The sequence below is a fragment of the Agrilus planipennis genome, unplaced genomic scaffold (assembly GCF_000699045.2).
Source record: "Agrilus planipennis isolate EAB-ADULT unplaced genomic scaffold, Apla_2.0 scaffold7, whole genome shotgun sequence".
Lineage (NCBI taxonomy): Eukaryota > Metazoa > Arthropoda > Insecta > Coleoptera > Buprestidae > Agrilus > Agrilus planipennis.
In genome coordinates, this window is record NW_020439340.1 from 1615051 (window position 1) to 1634965 (window position 19915).

At 29.1% G+C, this 19915-nt stretch overlaps 4 protein-coding genes across 7 annotated transcripts; 1 reads left to right on the forward strand and 3 right to left on the reverse strand.

The window, feature by feature from the left end:
- Positions 1-2119: 2119 nt before the first annotated feature.
- On the reverse strand, positions 2120-6692 carry LOC108734255 (27 kDa hemolymph protein-like). Its single transcript, XM_018465732.2, has 5 exons — positions 6453-6692; positions 5878-6050; positions 4019-4295; positions 3242-3389; positions 2120-2977 (listed from the first exon to the last, which is right to left on the reverse strand). Exons 1-5 carry the CDS (start codon positions 6484-6486, stop codon positions 2725-2727), a joined length of 885 nt encoding a protein of 294 aa, XP_018321234.1. The 5' UTR covers positions 6487-6692; the 3' UTR covers positions 2120-2724.
- A 485-nt stretch (positions 6693-7177) lies between these two features.
- On the reverse strand, positions 7178-13494 carry LOC108734216 (fork head transcription factor 1). 3 transcript variants are annotated; one of them, XM_018465674.2, is made up of 4 exons: positions 13406-13494; positions 9140-10167; positions 8882-9075; positions 7178-8716 (listed from the first exon to the last, which is right to left on the reverse strand). In XM_018465674.2, exons 2-4 carry the CDS (start codon positions 10155-10157, stop codon positions 8579-8581), a joined length of 1350 nt encoding a protein of 449 aa, XP_018321176.1. In that variant the 5' UTR covers positions 10158-10167; positions 13406-13494; the 3' UTR covers positions 7178-8578. The 3 variants fall into 3 exon arrangements, with proteins under 3 accessions (XP_018321176.1, XP_018321174.1, XP_018321175.1); XM_018465672.2 differs by lacking the exon at positions 13406-13494 and adding an exon at positions 11919-12621; XM_018465673.2 differs by lacking the exon at positions 13406-13494 and adding an exon at positions 11915-12621.
- LOC108734169 (aminoacylase-1) lies at positions 13465-19010 on the reverse strand. Of its 2 annotated transcripts, none has more exons than XM_025978624.1 (8): positions 18884-19010; positions 16562-16672; positions 15302-15471; positions 14935-15106; positions 14720-14866; positions 14462-14649; positions 13973-14202; positions 13465-13772 (listed from the first exon to the last, which is right to left on the reverse strand). In XM_025978624.1, exons 2-8 carry the CDS (start codon positions 16668-16670, stop codon positions 13562-13564), a joined length of 1227 nt encoding a protein of 408 aa, XP_025834409.1. In that variant the 5' UTR covers positions 16671-16672; positions 18884-19010; the 3' UTR covers positions 13465-13561. The 2 variants fall into 2 exon arrangements, with proteins under 2 accessions (XP_025834409.1, XP_025834408.1); XM_025978623.1 differs by lacking the exon at positions 18884-19010 and adding an exon at positions 17143-17214.
- Positions 17395-18877, forward strand: LOC108734217. The gene is made up of 2 exons (XM_018465675.1): positions 17395-17776; positions 18019-18877. The coding sequence occupies exons 1-2, from the start codon at positions 17500-17502 to the stop codon at positions 18801-18803; spliced, it is 1062 nt and encodes a 353-aa protein (XP_018321177.1). The 5' UTR covers positions 17395-17499; the 3' UTR covers positions 18804-18877.
- Positions 19011-19915: the final 905 nt, after the last annotated feature.

Here is a 19915-nt window from a genome sequence, read left to right on the forward strand (position 1 = left end):
ACATGCAAAATAAAAAATTAATTTGAATAAAATGAACTTAATGAATTCTACTAGATAGAGCATGCAAGATAAAGAACTATTTTAACTACGGGGTCATCTTTGTCTTCTCCAACGTCGATCTGAAACAGATACGGTGGTAACAGATTAATAAGGAGCAATTAAAATTAATAATATCAAGTATTCTCACCTTAATTAACTGTAGACCGTAATGTTCCAAAGTTTGCAGGTGTGAAAAGCAAATCAAATCCACGTGGAATGCCAATGCAGAAAATTTCTTATTTCAGTGGAATTCACATAAGTCTTCAGTTGCTCTCACTCATCACTTGAAAATTAACTGCATAATGTTGCAAGATGAAGACGAAAACAGCAAATCAAGAATGTAGTCCATCAAACCCTGTAGATATTGTTTCAGTACCATCAACCTGAACTTTATTTCTCTCCCGTTTGTCAGACGATCTGTAGAGATGGACAAAAAAGAGTATTAGTTACACAATTAATTAAAAAAAGGATTTAAATTAAGTAAAATAATGCACAGAAACGCAAGTAACAAACCTAAATCGTAAAATGGCGATGAGATGTCACTTTTATACATTACATAGATAAATGTTAAAGACAATACAAATAACCATAGATAAACTATATCAATTTATTCTGTGGTATTCTGACAATAGATAATTGTTAGAATAAAACTCTATTTTTTCTATACCTATAACACATAGAAATTGAACTTTTGCAGAAAATTTTTGTATGAGTTTAGTAGTGTGAACAGCACGTTTCGAAAATCTGAAATTTTGTAGCATAAGCAACGTAGGGTCGTTTTACTCAAATAGAAAAATTGTAAAAATTAGTGTTATTATTTTTGTTTTATATAAAGGTGCGTTCATTTATACTGTAGTGATTTAAATTACGATTTTTGAACTGTCAGGAAGAAATAAACATAAAATATGATGAAATGCAAATTTTACGGACTGAAATACTAAATTGTGGAAGCTTTCCAATGATTTGGAGGTGTATAACCAAATATACGTAACTAGTGCATTTAGTAATTATTTCATACTATGGAACACTGCAAATAAAGTGATCGTTGTTTGTATACAAGTTGTTTGAGGTTATATGTCAAGAAATATACTTTAATTCTTTGTAAAATGAACCTATTGAACAGAAACAAGAACATATTTCACTCAAAATAAATAATTTGGTATGTCCAGGGAGCCAGCAATGAGTATATACCTATATATCCAGGGGCTTGGTGAACATTTAATACTTCCTAGAGGACATAACCAATAAGGAGACCTTTATAATGTAACTGGCCAGTGCAAAGTGCTTCAATATACGGAAATTAATTCGTTTTATAAGCATGTCATATCATAGTTTTCCAGCAAGTGTATTCCCTAAATACAATACAACACACAAATGTTACTGAATTATCATTTTATCACACATTAAAGAAATTTAGATGTAGTACACAAAGCGTTTAAAATAACATGCGTAAAACTTTTTCTGTAGCTTTAAAGAAGTTGGGCTAAATTATTATAAATTGTAATATAAACAACATGGTAGAAAAAGATACAAATTTTTCATCTTTTCATTTTGTATTAAAAAATAACATATTAAAATTACCTTACTTGAATGACTACAAAAACATTAAAATAAAATTTTTAAAATACATAACAAACCATGACATTAAGATAAACTTGCACTGGCCTTAAAATTGTATGATTGTAATCAAACGTGCTTAATTTTCTTATTATATACATAACAGGTAAAGACTAAGAATTATGAAATTTCACAATTTTACCGTTTTCAAACAGAACCAATCAAATAATTATTCAAACACTTATGCTAGATTAAAGAGTTCAAATACCATTAAAACCATGTGATGCAGCAAAAACCATATTGCAACCGGAATGCAACATCTTCCTTTTTATCTCTTCGAATATTTCCTCTTATTCCCCTTTCTGAAGGCAATTACAAAATAATTACAGTCCTTTTACTATTCAGATATCCAGCCAAATCCATTATCATGAGTATTATAAACAAAAAAGTAAAAAGACAAAAGTTAACAGGAAAAAAATTATTGGGGAAATTAAAAAGAATAGATAAAAAGAAAGATTTACAAAATTATTTTCAATAAACTGAATAAAAGCTTAAAATATGTATTAATATTTGATATGAAGTAACTAAAGGAAACCAATTTAAATCCTGTCGAATTACAAACTAGGAAATTATCAAAGGAAACAAAACCACTTGATAAGATACAACACAAAAATGTATAAATTTTTCTATTCTATTGAAATCCCCTTTTTGTCTATTTTATTACAATTTATGCGTCCCATTATTAGACAAAAAGAAGATTGCATTCCTGTTAGAAATAATTAAATATTTTTATGTAAGATTACACCCATTGTTATGATATTTCAACTCTTGTTTATTAACACTAGAAGACTTGGTCACCCAAAAATTCAATTGAAAAAAATGCAGCATAGTTTAATATTTACAATAAAAACTAAAGTGCAAATTTAGATACAAAAAACTTAAATAATTGCATATATATGCAGGTGAGACATGAATTACTTTAATTGACAATCGTCGTAGTAGTTACAAATTATGTTACAGCAAAAGCATCATCATCATCATTAGGCTAATTATTTGCCGACTTCTTTAAATTAATATTGTACGATTGGCACAAGTGATTTAAACTTACATATAAATATCTGTAATATCTTATACATACCGAGAAAATATCAAAGTTAAAAAGATTAAAATCGTACTAAATGTGATGGATATTGCTGTACTGCTGCTATCACTTGTTTTCTCAAATCGTCGTTCTCCAACAATTTCAGCAGCAGTTGGCTGGTTTTTGCAGGGGGTCACTCGTCTTATGAACTTGAAGAGGGCGTCGACAATGTTGGCAGGTGTATTATCTTTGCAGTTTTCCAGTTGTTCTACTACACACTTTTGTAACTTCGTAAAATCGCTGAAGCAAAAATTTAAAATTACATTTTTATACAACAATTTATTAAACATTAAACGAACAATAGGGAAATAGTTATTGTTATTAAACTTAAAGATATAGTTATTTAGTGCATACATGGCGATGCTTTTGGTAGAGAATCATCTTGTAATATAACTAATTCCTCTTAAATATGTTTAATTTTTAGAAAATTACGCTAATTAGTAGTTCCATCATTTTAAACAAAAATACAATCCTTTGTTTTATTTTTTTGGTATTAGTACGCACCTACAATGCTGAGCTTTAATTATCAATTTTGGCAAGCTGTTGATGTTCATTTCTTGTGGAAACAGATAGCCAAATGTTTCATTAACGCACCGTTGGATGGGCTCATTTTGGCTGTTCAAACACTCTACACCCCCTTCTGCTATGAACACTATAAAAGAAGAAATACATTACTTTCACGAATGAAAACAAACACTTTTCCATTAAAGAACAACAAACTTCCACAAAGTAGTCATTTAAATACTACTGTGATCATGGCGATTACATCATACAGTTTTCTTTTTCCCTAACTTTCCCTGATATTTAGCGACGTTTTACTGAGCAGTTTTCCTACTAAAAGTTTTTCAACTTCAGTTTTGTTAAAAGTTTTATAACATATTACAATTAAATGAAACAGTGGTACAATTTGACTTGACTGACTCCAGTCATATTAACGTTTTCTCTTTTTGGAATTGTTCCACTATCTCATTTAATCTCCAATGTGATGGTATGAGAGTTTTCCCATAATGCCTAATTTAAATGACTTAAGCATAGTTTACAGGGTCCTCTGGTACCAAAAATAACAAAGGATTTAGTTCTAACTATTGTTTATTACAATTAAATTATTTATTATTACTATTTATAGACTACTATATTTCCTCATTTACAACTACTAAAAGTGATCGCCCCAGTGACAATTATTTTTTACTTATTCGAAGTAAATGAATAAATAAGTTTATAAAAACATTTTATTTCTTTACTTGAGTTTAAACATTTATCAAGTAAATATTACGGACTTACTGGCAATCCTATCGCCATCCTTGAAACAAACAAAATTAGCCAAGCTGTCTGTAACATTTAAAAACAGTTTCATACTTTCCTTTTCTTCATCATCTAAACATTTGTTAACCGTTTCTGTTAAATTGCTAACACAATTGTACACCAATTCTTTTTTGGCGCAATATTTGGCAAACACTTCGTCCATGGACCCAGTTGACTTTGCCTTTTCGACTTCTTCCTGAATTTGTGTTACATTAAAATTGTCAGAGATGCACGCCTGCAGTTCGTCTCTGATTGACTAAAATACAAAAGAAGCAATAAAATGTGTTATTAATAACGAAAACCGCAAAATATTTTTATTCAACCAATACTCTATCATAAAAATGTTTAATAGGTACATGATTCCCCAAACATATTACCTTATCTACATGATAATGTTACATAAAAAAAAAATAATACATCCTCACTGTGTACTAAATAAATAACTACAAAAGAAGTAGGTACAGGGAAATAACAACTGATAAACTACTTGGAAGTTTCCTACTTCCTGATATTAATGTGTATAATAGTTCAAACGTTTTAATCAGTGAAGAAGTACCTATGAATCAAACTTATTTATGTAGGACACCAATTGCTCAATTGTTAAAATAAACACATACCATTTACACAAAGTTTATAATAAATGAATAATAATATTTGTTACATAAATAAATGTTTTAAATGTTGATTCACGTACTAAGTGATATGTTGAAACAGAGAACTCGTTGAAAAACACAAAAATCTAGTAAACAAAAGATGTGTGTTGTATGCTGAACAATCATTAAAATTTAATATTTTTTTATTTCATTAAAAAGCATAGGGATTTGTGCCCCAATGTAAATGAATTCAAATGTACTTTGTAGTAACGAAAACAAGTATTTAACTTTATACAACTGTTATGTATGTACAATATCTCATCGTCAGAAACACAAGAATAAAAAAATAAGCAGTACATTAACCTTGAGATATCTTCCTGTGAGTAATCGTATAAATAAATTTAACATGTTTTGCCTTAAAATGGAAAAATAAAGTATGTATGTAAACTGGTTTTTTAATGATTTGGTTTTTGTACCCACTTGTCGCATGCCAACTTATTTATTTACGTAAAAGATGTAATACACTTTGTTATATGAATAGGTGCATATGTACATCTCTTATATCACAAAGGTCAAAATTAAAAACTTATTTGATTGCACAATATAATAGCTGTCAGTAGCATATAAAATAAAGAAAATGAAGTATTCTTTATCTTTCCAATATATTGATTATAGCTAATATAATCAACGTAAAAATATTCATTTTAATTTAATAAAATAACAGAAAAAGGGCAGGCCAACTCATTTTTCTCTTCCTTTCTTCCTTTTGTAGAATATGTAATTTAAAGCAACCTCACACAAATTTTGGCAAATTAAAATAATGAAATTATAGTTGTCCAAAGTGTTAAAAGTTGCATAATTTCTTTAAGTATGATATAATAGTTAACAAACAGTTAATATTGTTTTAATGTTTGATTCTTAAAATGCACCTTGTATTTTACTGGCAATATTAACAGGAAATACAAATTGAATCATCTTTGTTACTGCTGCATTTTTTATAATAATAAAAAACAAGCACACAAATAATGTAGTAAATAGATGTATTAATAAAGAACATCTACTGAAGTTGTTCCAAAAAGTAGAAGAAACAAATTTTTAATTATAATGAATTAATGTGCCTTAACTGCCAGTTTAAGGTTTCAAAAACAAATTGGAGTAATTTTCTGCAACATCTTCCTTTTTCACTTTCCAAATCATAAACCTATTAAAAATACATAAATAATAATTTAAAAAAATGTAACTTACTTGAAACTTAAGATCAATGTTCGCTTCACCCCCATTCTTTTCACATTTCTGCTTGATAAGGTCAACTGTATCTGAAGAAAGAAAACTACTTTGATTGAAGTTTTCAAATCCAGGGATTTCATTAACTCGTTTAGTTAAGTCCTGAAGATCTTCATTTTGACTAAGAACCAGTCCTGTTTATCAAAATATGTATATATATATTACATGGTTTAACAAATAAGATCAAATAATAGAACAATACAATGTTTTAAGAAAACAATTCCATTAATTTAGTTTTACACTACAATAGTGACAAGATAAAAGGTTGACAAGAGTATTAAATTTTCTATATCAATTTTACTTAACAAAAAGAACAAAGGTCCATGGTGCAAAGGTCACCATGCAACATTCATCAAATATCGAAAAGAAATTAATTAGCAATAGCTTAAGCTGATGAATGCCTATTTATTCAAAATTAAGGAAACCTGATTTGAATATAATGTACGAAATAAAAAATGTTTTAGCCTATTTCTGAGAACAATGATAATTGTAAATATAGTACTTTAAATTGTTTAAAACATTTGAGAAAGACGTACCTGCCAAACATGCTGTAAAAATAATTAATTTCATGATAAGTATGAACACGACAGTAGGTTATATCCAAATAAAGACTTATTTGTATAAGTATTTCAATCTACAAGCTATGTAAAATACCACACTGTTTTCACACTCAAATAAGTAACAACCCTCCTCACAAACGACAAACAATAAAATGAAAATTAACTTAATTCGAATAGATTAATCAGAACAAATACACACCAATCAATTAACTGACAAACAACCAAAGAGTGCAAAGAGTAAAACATAGAGTAAAGGAAGACGAAACTGCAACTATAGATAACTTGAACATATACAGCTAGAGTAAACTTGCTAGGAAATGAAAATTGATTGGATAGAAAGAGTAACATAATCACTATAATTCACCTCATTTATACTATAATGTACAAAAATTAGACATCCAGATAGTTGTAAAATGTGAGCGAAACAGTAATCTGTTAACTCCGCATTATTCACTTTTCTTTTCGAAACGATGAGTTCTCTCTGGCAGTATATGCTCCAAAGATTAATATATTTACTGGTATACAACACACATCACACCACAGATGTTTTGTGGCCTACGAATAACTTAACACGTATTTACAATTTAAAAATGCTAATTATTAGTTACACGAATTAATTTAGCACCAACAAATAAAGTAAATATTAATAAAAAAAAAACAGTACTATAAAAAACATCACAACTTTATTATTAATACTTGTGAATTTAAATTTAAAAATGTTTGTACATCGACTTACACAATAGATACATGAAAAACAAAGTATAAAAAAAGTTGTAACTTATTTGTACACATTTTCTATCGACAGTTTTTCTTTAAAAACAACACGACAGAATAAAAGTATCCAATAAAAATGTTTATAATTCTATTTACATATATTCACATCGCTGAAAATATTGAAAAATAAAAATTAAAAACATAAAAATAGCAAAAAAGAGAAGTATAGACATTTAGGCATACATAAAATAAAACAATTATTGCATTTACAAGTAAAAAGTTCTTAAGTGTATTCTATTATATAAAATCAACGCAATATCAAATTATTATTTTATATTACTTATTTAGACAAGACCAACTTTGAAGCTACCATTGAAAATGAAATGAGCAAATAACTAGAATTACTTTCTTTTTCAAGCAATGACAACTACAAAAATTACAATTAATTCTGTTTTCCGTAAAAAAGCTTTAACCTTTTAACAGAAAAAAAAACAAAAAAATTAATTCCATAAAGAATAGTAAAAAGTGTAACCTTTACAAAATTAATTGTTTTTCTTATACCTTATAAGTGGTTGCCAATTTTAATTTTATTTATACAACTCAAATTCAAAATATTTATACATATTTTTTTGAGAGGGCAAGTACAAGTATATTATACCCAATATTAGCCTTAACCCTAAACATGAGCTCAAGGTTATAAAAGTGTCCTTTTTACTGAAAAATGCTATTATTGGGTATACTTTACTATTTATTTTTTAATTACAACAGCGAAACGTAAAATTTAAAATTAACTTGGCCTTTTTATGAACTAAAACACATAAGTATCTAAAGGTTAATTTCATTGCTTCTGCTTGAAAAAGAAAGCATTCAGGCTATTTACCTTTGCAAACATAGTTATTAGCGAACTTAAACAAGCTTTCCATTTACACAATTACCACTTTTACCTTGTTTCAGTTTCTGTATCATTCCGTACCTGTACAAGAAATCAATCGAAACATGAACACAAGAGACGCACAAATAAATCAACTTCACTTTCATTTAGATAATTGTAAAAAAGAAAGATGAAGAGGGCTCAGTATTCGGGCTTCCAGGAGTCGTTTATCTTATGTTTCGCCAGCTGCACAACAGTGCTGAGACTGGTTTAGTGTCTCAGTCCTAACCGAATATCGAGCCTTCTTCAGACAATGTCGGCCACGGCATTTTTAGCTTTCTCATCGAAAAAGAAGATGTTACATTACAGATACTATTGTATTATTAGCGTCAGTCTTATTTTTCGTGATTATATAGAAATTGAAGAAAAACGGATTATTAACTCTTTCTGCCTGGTCTTTCCATACATACGTTTACTTAGTTAAGACTTACAACTAGTATGAGGGACAAGTCACAGCTCACTTTTGAATTATGTACATTCTTCTCCTCTTATTGTTATTCGAATTACGGTCGTATTGGAAAAGTTCTTTTTGTGCGAGCACCATCTCCATCTGCAAAATTTCTTCGTCGTCTTCTTCGAACACAACGTCAGCTGTCTATAATTAAAAAAAACACGCTTTAAAAAAACGAAAGATTTCAGGAGACAAAAAACAAGAAGTCGGCAACTTTTGATGTTTAGGAAGCAGATAACCCAAAATAAGGTTGTGTGGAAAACTAACATGTGTTTTATTCAAAGAATACAAGTATTGTAGTATTATTACCTCAACTTCGTAATCACTTTCCGATTTAACTTCAATAAATTCAGTTTCAATGTTATTTTCCAATTCGTTTTCGGGTTCTGTGTCTGAACCCTCTTCACTTTCGGCACTACCGCATGAATCTCCAAAGTTGTCATAATTGTCTGCCTCTTTGTATGTAAACTTCAGTTCACCTCTTTCCAAAGCCTCCATATTTTCTGAAAAATAACAAAAACATTATAACTGATAATACCTACAATATGTGTCTTTAATATATTTTACCTGGATGAGTCATAGCCCTTCTTATGGCTGATGGATCCTTTTTGGACCACTTTTGCATCTCTTCGTCCATCTTACTAATTTTAGTAGGATTCATGGCCCACAGGCATCCCTTACGTTGCGATCCATTGATTGCCGGTTTTTCTATCTTCTCGAAACATTTATTGAGCGACAGATTATGTCGTACAGAATTTTTCCAGCCATTGGGAGCAGTTTTAAAATACGGAAAATGTCTGCACATGAAATTGTAAATTTCGGAAACGGGCAGACTTCCTGTTCTACTATTTTTTAATGCCATAGCAATCAAACAACTGTAACTGTAAGCAGGCTTAGGATACGTCCTGTCTCCGCTAAAGAACCTATCGTTACTATTTGTATTTACGATGGTTTGTTTGCGATTAGTTGTCACTGCTTTTATGGTATTGTGAACTTGCGATATGCTGACGACTGATGGCATAGTATTACGAAACGTTAAGATCGAACTGGTGTTGTTTGTCCTAACAGTTGTTGGCTTTTCGATCTGCTTCGAAGGAACACATGCAATTTTTATTATTGGTTCTGGATCTACCCGTTTCTTCATGTCCATGTTATTCAATTTTCCTAAGAGATCTTTTTTTACTGTCGACGTGTCGGCTTTAATGTTACCTATTTTTATTACAGACGGAGAAAATGTTAAATGACTTTCTTTAAGGGTTGGTGATGGCGATCTTATGTTTTGAGCTAAAGATATCGTTGAAGTGAATGGCATAACCGCATTAGGGTTCACCATCGTTGAAGCGTAATCGCCACTAAAGTCTAGTGTGAAACTTGAATTGGAATGGTTCGAATTGGACGAAGATATCCACCGAATGTCACCTGCTTCTTCTAATTCTAATGGGGGAAGCTCCGAAAAATTAAACGGTGGCAAATCATTGTGACCTCCAACCAAAACATCTATTTCGGATTTTATGTCTATATCTAACATTTCTTGAAGAGAAATCGAATCGGTGCCTGTTAAGTACATATCCATTGCTGCTGACATTTTGAAAATTCTGAAACAAATTTATATTCCTTAATGATTTATTTCCATTCAATGAAAATGAAAAAACTTTTATATGAGTATTCAAATTAAAAGCCCCTTCACTGTGAAACGCCTAGACCGATTTTATTTTCTAGTTGGGGTAAGACCATAACATATCTACGTTTTAAAAAAATTTACATTAAAAAGTGTTGAAATTATTACTTGGAAAAGTGGTCACGTTTTTTGTTACATACTGTACCTATTTCAAAAGTTAACGACTGCACAGAGCTTTCATGTGTGACATACTATACATATGTAAACAACAGTATCAAAACTACTTTCCAAAAATTAGTTCAATCATTGGAACGTATCCGCTTCAATATTATATTACAAAAAACGCTTTTACGAATTGTATCTCAGAAAATTTGAGTAATAAATTTACTATAAATTATTAACTTTAAAAATTGTATTGTTTTAATAAGGTAATATCTGCCTTTTTCCAGCAAGCTTCTCTACATTTTTTTGGATGCGAACAAACAGCAGATGTTCGTTTAACACACTCCTAGATTTAAAGGAGAAGCGACGAAAAGGGAATGTACAAAGCTACGTTTACAAAGTGGACGGCTGCGGAGTTGCCAACTCAACTTTTACGGTCACAGAGGCGTCAACATATAATAAAAGCTACAAATTTTTATAAATATTCTAATTCAAAATAACATCAAAGCATACTCTTGGTTATTACTTAATTAAACAGTAAATACTAAAATATCTTTTAATTGCATTCGTGGGAACGTAACAAAAATTGTTTGTTTTTAACTATTGATGCACAGAAAATTAATCGAATCTTGAATTAAACAATATCAAAAAGCTATGTTTAATAGTTACTGTCGAGCGTATTAGTTTGAATAAGACTTTGATTTTTGAGTAAACGCCGCCACTGAATTGTATTGCAGGTATTTCGAGTCATGTAAATTAGTAACTGCAATAAATGATCCCTTTATAAAGAAAATGAAAATATGTACTAAACGAATCATTTTATAAATAAATCGCTGTTATCAGAGTTGCTAATATTTTACATATAGATACCTATCAATTTTATAAAATAAGCACAAATTTTATTTAATAATTTTCATCATTTAGAGTCAACTAGGTATCTCATCGATAAACATTTGTGGCAATTTTAACATAATTTACTATAAATATATAATCCTTCACAGGTAAGTTATACGTACAAGGGTGTAAAGTAGAAACGATCATCTAAGGTAGTGACCATAAATAATTCGTTACTTAAATTACAGAATTCAATCAAAACTAATTTCCATTTTAGCTTGACCTTGAATCATAACAATTCTTCCCGCCTTTATACTTGATAAATACAACATTTTTAATAAAAAAAGATATCTAAAATTGTTTAACTTACATCAGAGGAACAGGTAATTTTGATAAATATGAATTTATTACTAAAATATTTATTATCAAGAATTACTTGTGGTATTTTAGCAAGTTTTTTCCAAAAAATCATTTTCGTCACTTAGCACAGTATTATGAATATTTATTTTAATTATGAAAGATAATTATAAGGTTATTATAATTAATTATATGTCAATGTAAGTTGAGGAATATCAATATTTACAAACACACGGAAAGTGTTAATGCACAAAAGAGCGGGACGAATGGCTCGGACGAGTCTACTTTCCCTCGAAAAAAAAATTATCCTAATTTACCTTGTTTCTAACAGAAATGGGGCCGAAATCAAATTTATAAACACATTTCCTTACTTACTAATTTGTTTCCTAAGGAAAAACGGCGATGTCCTCGTGTATTTTCATTAATTTTCACTAATTATACTATTTTACACTGACAGCCACAGTATTCTCAACCAAACGCACACAAAAGTTATTACTTGTGTATAAGGAAGGACCAGGGATTCAAATCCCGCGGTTATTATTGGCGGGTAAAAGTCACGAGTGTAAAACCGAGTAATGCCATTGGTTCCCGCTCAAAGAACGACAACTACAGAAAGCAATCGACATACGGGACACATGTTTTGGTATATATTCGCATACTTTCAAAGGGAATATTTGTCTTGTACAAAAACAAACATAAAATAAGATAGCAGCAAACTAATCTGCGATTCCTTGGGAATATTTTGATGTAGGTAGTATATCATTTTGTGGGTAATATCGTTCAATCGAACATGTAATAGACGCTAAAATTTCATCCAGTTGCTTTGCCGGGTATGCCGTCTTCAACTGTCATGGCAGCCGCGTAAATTTAAAAAGACCTCTAGTTAATTTATAAAAAAATATATGCAAAGACATAAAACATTTCCATCTTTGATATAAATTAAAAACGCATTTAAAAAGTTGAATTAATTCAAATGGATTTCATATGAATATAAATGCAAAGAAAATCAATAAGCAAGGATCAGATTATAATGCGTACAATAAGTACCTTAAAAGTAACCATAGGCGTAACGTAAGAGTTATAAAAAGGACAACGAAGAATTTAATAAAAGGAAATTAAATTTTTTTTGGTATACTTGTATAGAAATTATTACTAAATCAAAGGCTATAGTGAAGGATACCGCAAAATATTTAATTTCAGGATAAATATGTTGTAACGAAATACTAAAGACTTTAACGTTCCAGATTCCTAAATTAATTGATTTGAAAAAATATTCCCTATTTTAACATTTCTCATTTATCCTAAAATATGAGGACGAAAGACATACCCCATGAAGTAAATGTAGCACACTTTTTAAAAATATATGCAGCTATTAAAGTATAATATATTATTACCTGCCTGTTATATCTTATATAACATTCTTAAATTATTATTATACCATTAAACGAAAACATTTAAGGAATTACCGCAAAACATGATAAAAATAACGTAATTGCAAAAAAAGTATGACTGGTATTAATTACAAAACCTAAACTACTATTATATACAAATGTGTAAGATATTTACAAAGTGTTTTTCTTTTAATTGTAAATCCGGTTTTATATAATTCGGTGGATAATTTAGATGACTTTATGGATATAGAGTTAAACTTTCTACTTTGTAAGTTACAGAAAAAATGTTTAATCACTCCAAATACAAAGAGGATTTATTAAGTTTTAACTCGAATTCTACCAATTATAATGAATAATTTCGAAGAGATAATAAGTAACAGAACAATAGGTTTTTAAAAAACTGAAAGAAAAATACTTGAAAGCAAAAGTTTAGGATACACAAATTCTAATTAAAAAGGAAAAAATACTTACCATAAAACAACAACAGAAAATAAACGAAGTTGAAGTGGTCAATCAAATAATAGAACATATAAACAATGTAAATCATATTATAACATACAGTAGGTACACCATATTTTTCATTGTTCCAAAAATAAAACCTTTCGCTTTAGATCTCTCTGTCAGGTTTTAACCCGTAACATTTGCCACTTTTTGCAGAATGGTGGTGTAAATTTCAATTCCTTTCAAAAATATCTGATCATTCAAATATTCGTCGTGATCGTGCAATAACACTGGGGTTTTGTTCATTGGTGAAAACCCAAGGGCAGGTTTACCTATTTCTCTAATATAACGACTATCAGTACCTCCAGGGAAAATCCGTGGTATTATCTTTAGGCCACTGAAATGTAAACATTATTACATTCATCATACTTATTACAAGTTAAAGGGTTCTTCCGTGTAAGTAAATCAATAAATCAATGAAGAGTTAAACTTTCTACTTTGATATCCAAATTCATGAATGAAAGATTTAACTACATACAAAAATTAATAAAAACGACAAAATCAGTCCTAAAGTTATTGTATAAATGTTTCACATACAGCTCATCTGTTGCTTCCTTGAAGGCAACCCAAAAAGGATTGGTTTTGTCAAGCTTGGTAACAGGAACTTGATCTTGCTTTTGCTCATATTCAATCCAAATTCCTTCACCGGCTTCCTTGCACCATTTATTTATGTTATTTTCAAATTCCACAATATCAACAGTAACGGGAATACGAATATCAAAAACGGCAATCAATTCTGGTGGAACCACATTTGATTGAACTCCACCCTGAAAAATAGAAAATTAATTAATAATGAATTCAAAATATTGTAAAAAAAAATAATAACAAAAGGTCAGATCTTTTAACAAATTCTGTATAGAATTAATCAAATAAATGAATTGATATTTATCTTCAAAATACACATTTAAAAATCAATATGATTTTAATATATTATTGTCTCCTTCAAATTGAAGCATTTGAAAAAATATAAATATGTATTATGTCTATATATAATTGACTTAATTCTACTAAAATCGTTTGTTTTACCCTTATTTGAGTGAGATTAACTGTAGTAACATCTCCAATTGACAATGTTTTATCACTTTTAAGTTTATTCTTTTCCTGATGTCTAAACGCAAAAAATTTGTTTAACAAAACGTTCAACTTTTCGCCAGCTGTATCATCAAGTAAAAGGGATCCATGACCAGGTTGACCAGGGATGTGAATATGTAAATCTAAAAAGAGAAAATTATTGTTAATAATTAATTTACTTATTTAAAAAACGATTTTTCAATCTTCACTTACGCCAAATACACCTTTCCCCATAAAATAAAATAAAATCATCGTTTGCACTGGCCATGCCCTCATCTAATGCAACTCCAACATTTAAGGCTTCAAAATCTTTGGTTTCTACGAATTTGCTCATTCCATCAACCCCACCAATTTCTTCATCTATTAATAACAAAAAATATATATTAGAATTATTAGAGAACACAATAAATGTAATATAATTTAATGACCTGGTACAAAAGAAACATGTAAGGTTCTCTTCAATGTCTTGCCCCTTTCTTTTAGCCTTCTAATAGCTTCTAAATATTGAATACCAACACATTTCATGTCCTGGGACCCTCTTGCATAAATGTTTCCTTTTTCATCAATATCCCCACTGAATGGTTTATGGGTCCATTTCTCCTTTAATTAACAATATAACAACAAATTAATAAACGAAGTAGAAATTAAACAAAACACTTTAAAGATTTTATTTAAATATCTTTTACCTCCTAAGTCTTTTTCAAGAGTTCATACTATTCAGTGGGAAATTAAATAAATTAATCAANGGATTGCATTTTAAAATAAATATAAGGATTAAAATAAAAATGCACACACCTCAAAAACTGGCACAACATCCATATGACTGTTCAACAAAACTGAAGGCAAAGAGGGTTCTGTTCCAACCCATGTTATTACTGCTATTGGTTTTTTAGGAACACAAGTATAGATTTTAATTGGCAAACCCAACCCTTGGGCCTGTTTTTCAAGGAACTTGATACAACTATCTGAAAATTATTAAAAAATTATTTATTAATCAGTAAGAAAAAATTACTGTAAAAGAATTGACCAATATACTATTGTAATTTCTTCTGTGAATAGAATAAAGTAGAAACATTAACAAAGGTAAGTATCTAATTAGCACAACATATTAAGTAAAAGGATGAAAAAAGTAAAAGAAGAAATACAAGATTGATTTGTGAAAGACAAATATAAATAAAGGCAAATATTTCATAATCAGAAAAATTTACAACATATGTAAATATGGTAAGCCTTTACAACAGAGATATAAGAAACAAAATAAATGTGAGATTTATGTAATTATACAGCAATTTTATATTACAACAAAGTGTCCATTAAATTAAAAAAGATAGCATACACTTAAAAATTTTTGGAAAAATTATTAAATCAAATACTCCCAAATAGATACAAGATCATACATATTTAATAATAAAATGCTAACTGATTAATATGCATTTCTATTTGTATAATTTTGTAATGCACTGTATTGCTTACTAATAGTTTTGTTTGTATTAAGACATATATCCATATTAATTAAATTAATTTTCGATAAATAATAAGCATATGTTGTTGTTATAAATCAAGTTTAGGGTGAAATCAGTTATTCAATTAGGTATCTTGGGGTGTTACCTATTGCAATGTATTTATAAATTATTAAATGAAAGCAAAGCAAATTTACAAATCTAGGTCACATTTAAAGAATAATTATCAATTTTAGTTTGTAAGAACTGTACAGAAATGTTTGCGTTTTACTTTTACAATAGCTAATTATTTCAATAATTAAACAATAACTTGGAAACTACTTAGTACATTTAAAATTCAATTATGCAAAGAACTGGGTAACACACAAAGCAGATAATAAGCATAAATTCTTCTTGAAATTAAATCAGATGAAACGAATTAAGGTTTCTTAAAAAGACAATGATATGGAATTGAACAATATGAAAAAAGAAAATTAATGACCTTAAATATACATACACACACAAACAAATAGAGGTCATCTTCTGCTCTAACTACGTTCTATATTGATTTAATAATGCCGTAAAATAATTAAGGAAAAAGTGTAGTAAAGCTTACCATAATTTATGTCAGGATGAACTGATGGAATTCTCAAATATTCTACAAAATTGTTGACAGCTTGGGCGTCCAAAATGTTAGCGTACCTCTGATCAGCTGATGTGGACATCTCTTGACGAAAAGTTTAAAATCAGTGCAAATTTGTAGCATAAATGGTGATAAGATTGTACTATAATACTTCTATTTTACAAAAACTTCCCTTATATAAATTCCTATTATGTATATTATCATGTTATCGTGTATTTGAAAAGATATCTTAACCATAAAACTATCACATTTTACGTTTTATCAACGCTGTGCCACTGTGCAATCAGCTAAATACACAAGACAACGACGATTTCTAAACAAACCCACAAATTTCCTAATAAACACATTTATTATCTTTTAGCAATCCGTTCCTTTGTGTTTAAAAAATTTGATATACTTTTACTACTAAAATTTAATCACATTCTCCCTGTAATTAATAATTGCAATTTAAAAATACCGCCAAAGGTTTGAAATATATTTTAGACATGTTCACATACTTTACTCGAGTTACGAAATTAAACTAATTTTATTTTCCTGACTTTAACGTTACTTACTTTTCATTGTATGATAATTTTAAAACTCACTTTTATATAGTTTTTTTGAAAAAGACGGACTTTAACATAAACTGTTTTGTACGTAGGCTACGATATTATTAAATAAACTCAAGAATGTTTAATATAATAATATTAGGCTTATTATTATCAAATAAAATTGTTAAATTAAGTGCAATAAAGTTTAATAAAGCCAATAAAAATAATTATAGTATTTGATGGGGTGTAAAATGGGTTGCCTTCCACTTTATTTTGTTGTACTATGCATCAAACAGATGTCACCATGAAATACACATGCATTTGATACAAAAAATCAATATTTTAGTAATTTTAGTTATTTGTTTTCTCGCCTGAGAAAAAATGTTTTTAGCAAAAACAATAGTTAATATTTTAGTTTTTCAAAATATTTTTGCACATGGAAATTTATTACTATATTCTTCACGTAAAGTAGAAATACCAGCATTAGAAAGTATTCAGCGAGACGATTTACAATTTTATTTAGAAAAAAATAAGTTAGATAAACCGAAATTAGTAACATTTAATTATGAAACACTAAATGAAAATGTTCTAAATGCGTTTAAATCAAAATACAGTTGTTACGTACCAAATGCGAACATTAATTTTGAAAATGCAACTGGTGAGTATTCATTACTATGAAACCGTTTCTTATTTTTTTTTTTTTTGTAAAGATGATATAATTACGATAATTATTTGAATGTTTATAAATATTTTGGGCGTTTTTTGCCGAAAATAGAATTTTTGTTTACGTTATTAAGCTACAAAATTGAAACTGTTTTGTAAGATTCAAAAATTATTTTTTTTATTGTACTTTTTGTTCTTTTGTGGGGAAATTACTACACTTTTCTCAATTTTTTTTAGTGTTACTGGGAAATGCGGACCAGGATAAAATAACTATAAAACGCAGTCTTCTACCCTTTCAACACGATGAGAACGTAGTGATAGTGTTATCTCCGTTGAAAAGGAGACCCAAACGGGCAATAAATATATCTACTGAGTTACCAACAACTGTACCAAAGTACACCACAGCTGATACAACCACCGGCAATGTACCAACAGGCCCCGTACTATTCGGAGCATCATTTAAGGATGTTCAAACTATGATATACTCTTCTAAACCACCCCTATTATACATAGATTCGACTTCTTTGAGCTTGGGAAATCCAAAATCGAGCAGTATCGATTCCAGAGATTCTTACGTTCGTCTGATAGTAACGATACAGGTTAACGATGGTCCGGAAAAGGTAGTTTTGCGTTTCAGATTCCCCTGGCTAAACGGCTATTGGTCTTTGACAAGCGTTGACGTTGAAAAAGACACAAAGACGTACAATTTGAGCATCCTGAATGACGTGAATGCACCCAGGAGGTTTTCGTATCACTGTGGGGGCGAAACAGTTTTTAAAAATGAAGAAGCCAAACTGATTTTGTACGAGATTCAAGCCCAACCGGACGCACAAGATAACAAGTTCAGCGACGCATACAACTGCGTACCATTTACCACTATTCCGATATGGTCTGGATTGTTTGTTACATTTATACTGATTATAGGACTCATCATAGGTTTGGATGCGCTGGGAAGCATTAAAACTATGGATAAGTTCGACAATTATAAGACGAAGCAACTGAGTATTACGGTTGCTGAATAATTGGCGATTTTTTTCTTAAATTTATCTTTTATCGCTAAAGGTCATTGCTATGGTAGGTAATCATGATTAATTTATCTCACCCTAAATCAAGTATCAAATTCTTGCTATTCTAAGTAAACTCAGAATTTTTGGGATTATACAGAGCCAAGTTGCCGACGTTTTGTCTTCAAGCACACGGGAAATCCTCAGGCCCCTCAGGTAAAACAATACGGAAGGTTTCTAAAAAACAGTAAGTTGCTTAGTGGTTGAACTGATTAAAAAGAAAACTTTTTTTTAGATGAGCGTAACTTACCTACATGAAATCAAATTAAGTTTTTAGCAAAATATATTATTACATGGCAATGATCTTTTACAAAAACATTTATACTTATTTGTTTGTTTCTCTAGCAAAGTCAAAGTCACAATTTATGCGCAACTTTTATCACCGAAAGAAACTCCGCTGGTAAATTAAATACTCAAAGAATGAATTTAATTTATCATAAAGTTTCAATTAGGTAAAAAAGAACTGTTTATTAAAATAAAATCTCAATCTTTGAACATTAAATTAAAATCGTCTTCTTCGTGTTAATTACGAGAAACAATTTCAATGTTTCTCTGTTTTATTATTGTATCAAGTAAGGTAAAATGTCGCAACTTTTTTGAGAATGTGATAAGATTTTTAAAATATCGTTGATAAATTAAAAAATTACTATATAACGCTTTAATAACGCTAAAAATTTCAGATTCTCACAAACATTCTACTACAACTATTAATAATTATTAAAAACTTTGCAATTGTATAGTTATTAATTAATGTACTTATTATTACCTCACCTCTACATTAACGTACTTATATTTGTCTACCTTTATACGTACATATTTGACTTTTTGGTTATTTACCTATCAACTTACAATCACAATTAATATACAACATACTTACTATTTGATAAGATGCCAAAGCTCTCTTTATATTATTATACATTAAAAATACATAATAGAATATTACATTATTTACTATTTCAATGTTCGAATCATAACAAACAACAAAGAATTAAATAAAACATATCTTCAATTTGAAAATATTTACGTTTTTATTTATTTTATTCTTAATACTCTATATTTTATACCCCGTG

What these genes read in the sequence shown, in the direction of transcription:
- LOC108734255 (XM_018465732.2), bottom strand. Translation starts at nt 6,486, where the DNA reads ATGAAATTAATTATTTTTACAGCATGTTTGGCAG. An exon ending in ACATTGATCTTAAGTTTCAA is followed by an intron (nt 4,296 to 5,877) that starts GTAAGTTACATT and finishes TTTGTATTTTAG; the next exon opens with TCAATCAGAGACGAACTGCA. An exon ending in ATTAAAGCTCAGCATTGTAG is followed by an intron (nt 2,978 to 3,241) that starts GTGCGTACTAAT and finishes TTTTTGCTTCAG; the next exon opens with CGATTTTACGAAGTTACAAA.
- LOC108734216 (XM_018465674.2), bottom strand. Translation starts at nt 10,157, where the DNA reads ATGTCAGCAGCAATGGATATGTACTTAACAGGCACCGATTCGATTTCT. An exon ending in AAGGGCTATGACTCATCCAG is followed by an intron (nt 9,076 to 9,139) that starts GTAAAATATATT and finishes GTTATTTTTCAG; the next exon opens with AAAATATGGAGGCTTTGGAA. An exon ending in AAAGTGATTACGAAGTTGAG is followed by an intron (nt 8,717 to 8,881) that starts GTAATAATACTA and finishes TTTTAATTATAG; the next exon opens with ACAGCTGACGTTGTGTTCGA.
- LOC108734169 (XM_025978623.1), bottom strand. An exon ending in ATGTTGTGCCAGTTTTTGAG is followed by an intron (nt 15,107 to 15,301) that starts GTGTGTGCATTT and finishes TGTTAATTAAAG; the next exon opens with GAGAAATGGACCCATAAACC. An exon ending in TTAATCTCACTCAAATAAGG is followed by an intron (nt 14,203 to 14,461) that starts GTAAAACAAACG and finishes TCTATTTTTCAG; the next exon opens with GGTGGAGTTCAATCAAATGT.
- LOC108734217 (XM_018465675.1), top strand. Translation starts at nt 17,500, where the DNA reads ATGTTTTTAGCAAAAACAATAGTTAATATTTTAGTTTTTCAAAATATT. An exon ending in TAATTTTGAAAATGCAACTG is followed by an intron (nt 17,777 to 18,018) that starts GTGAGTATTCAT and finishes AATTTTTTTTAG; the next exon opens with TGTTACTGGGAAATGCGGAC.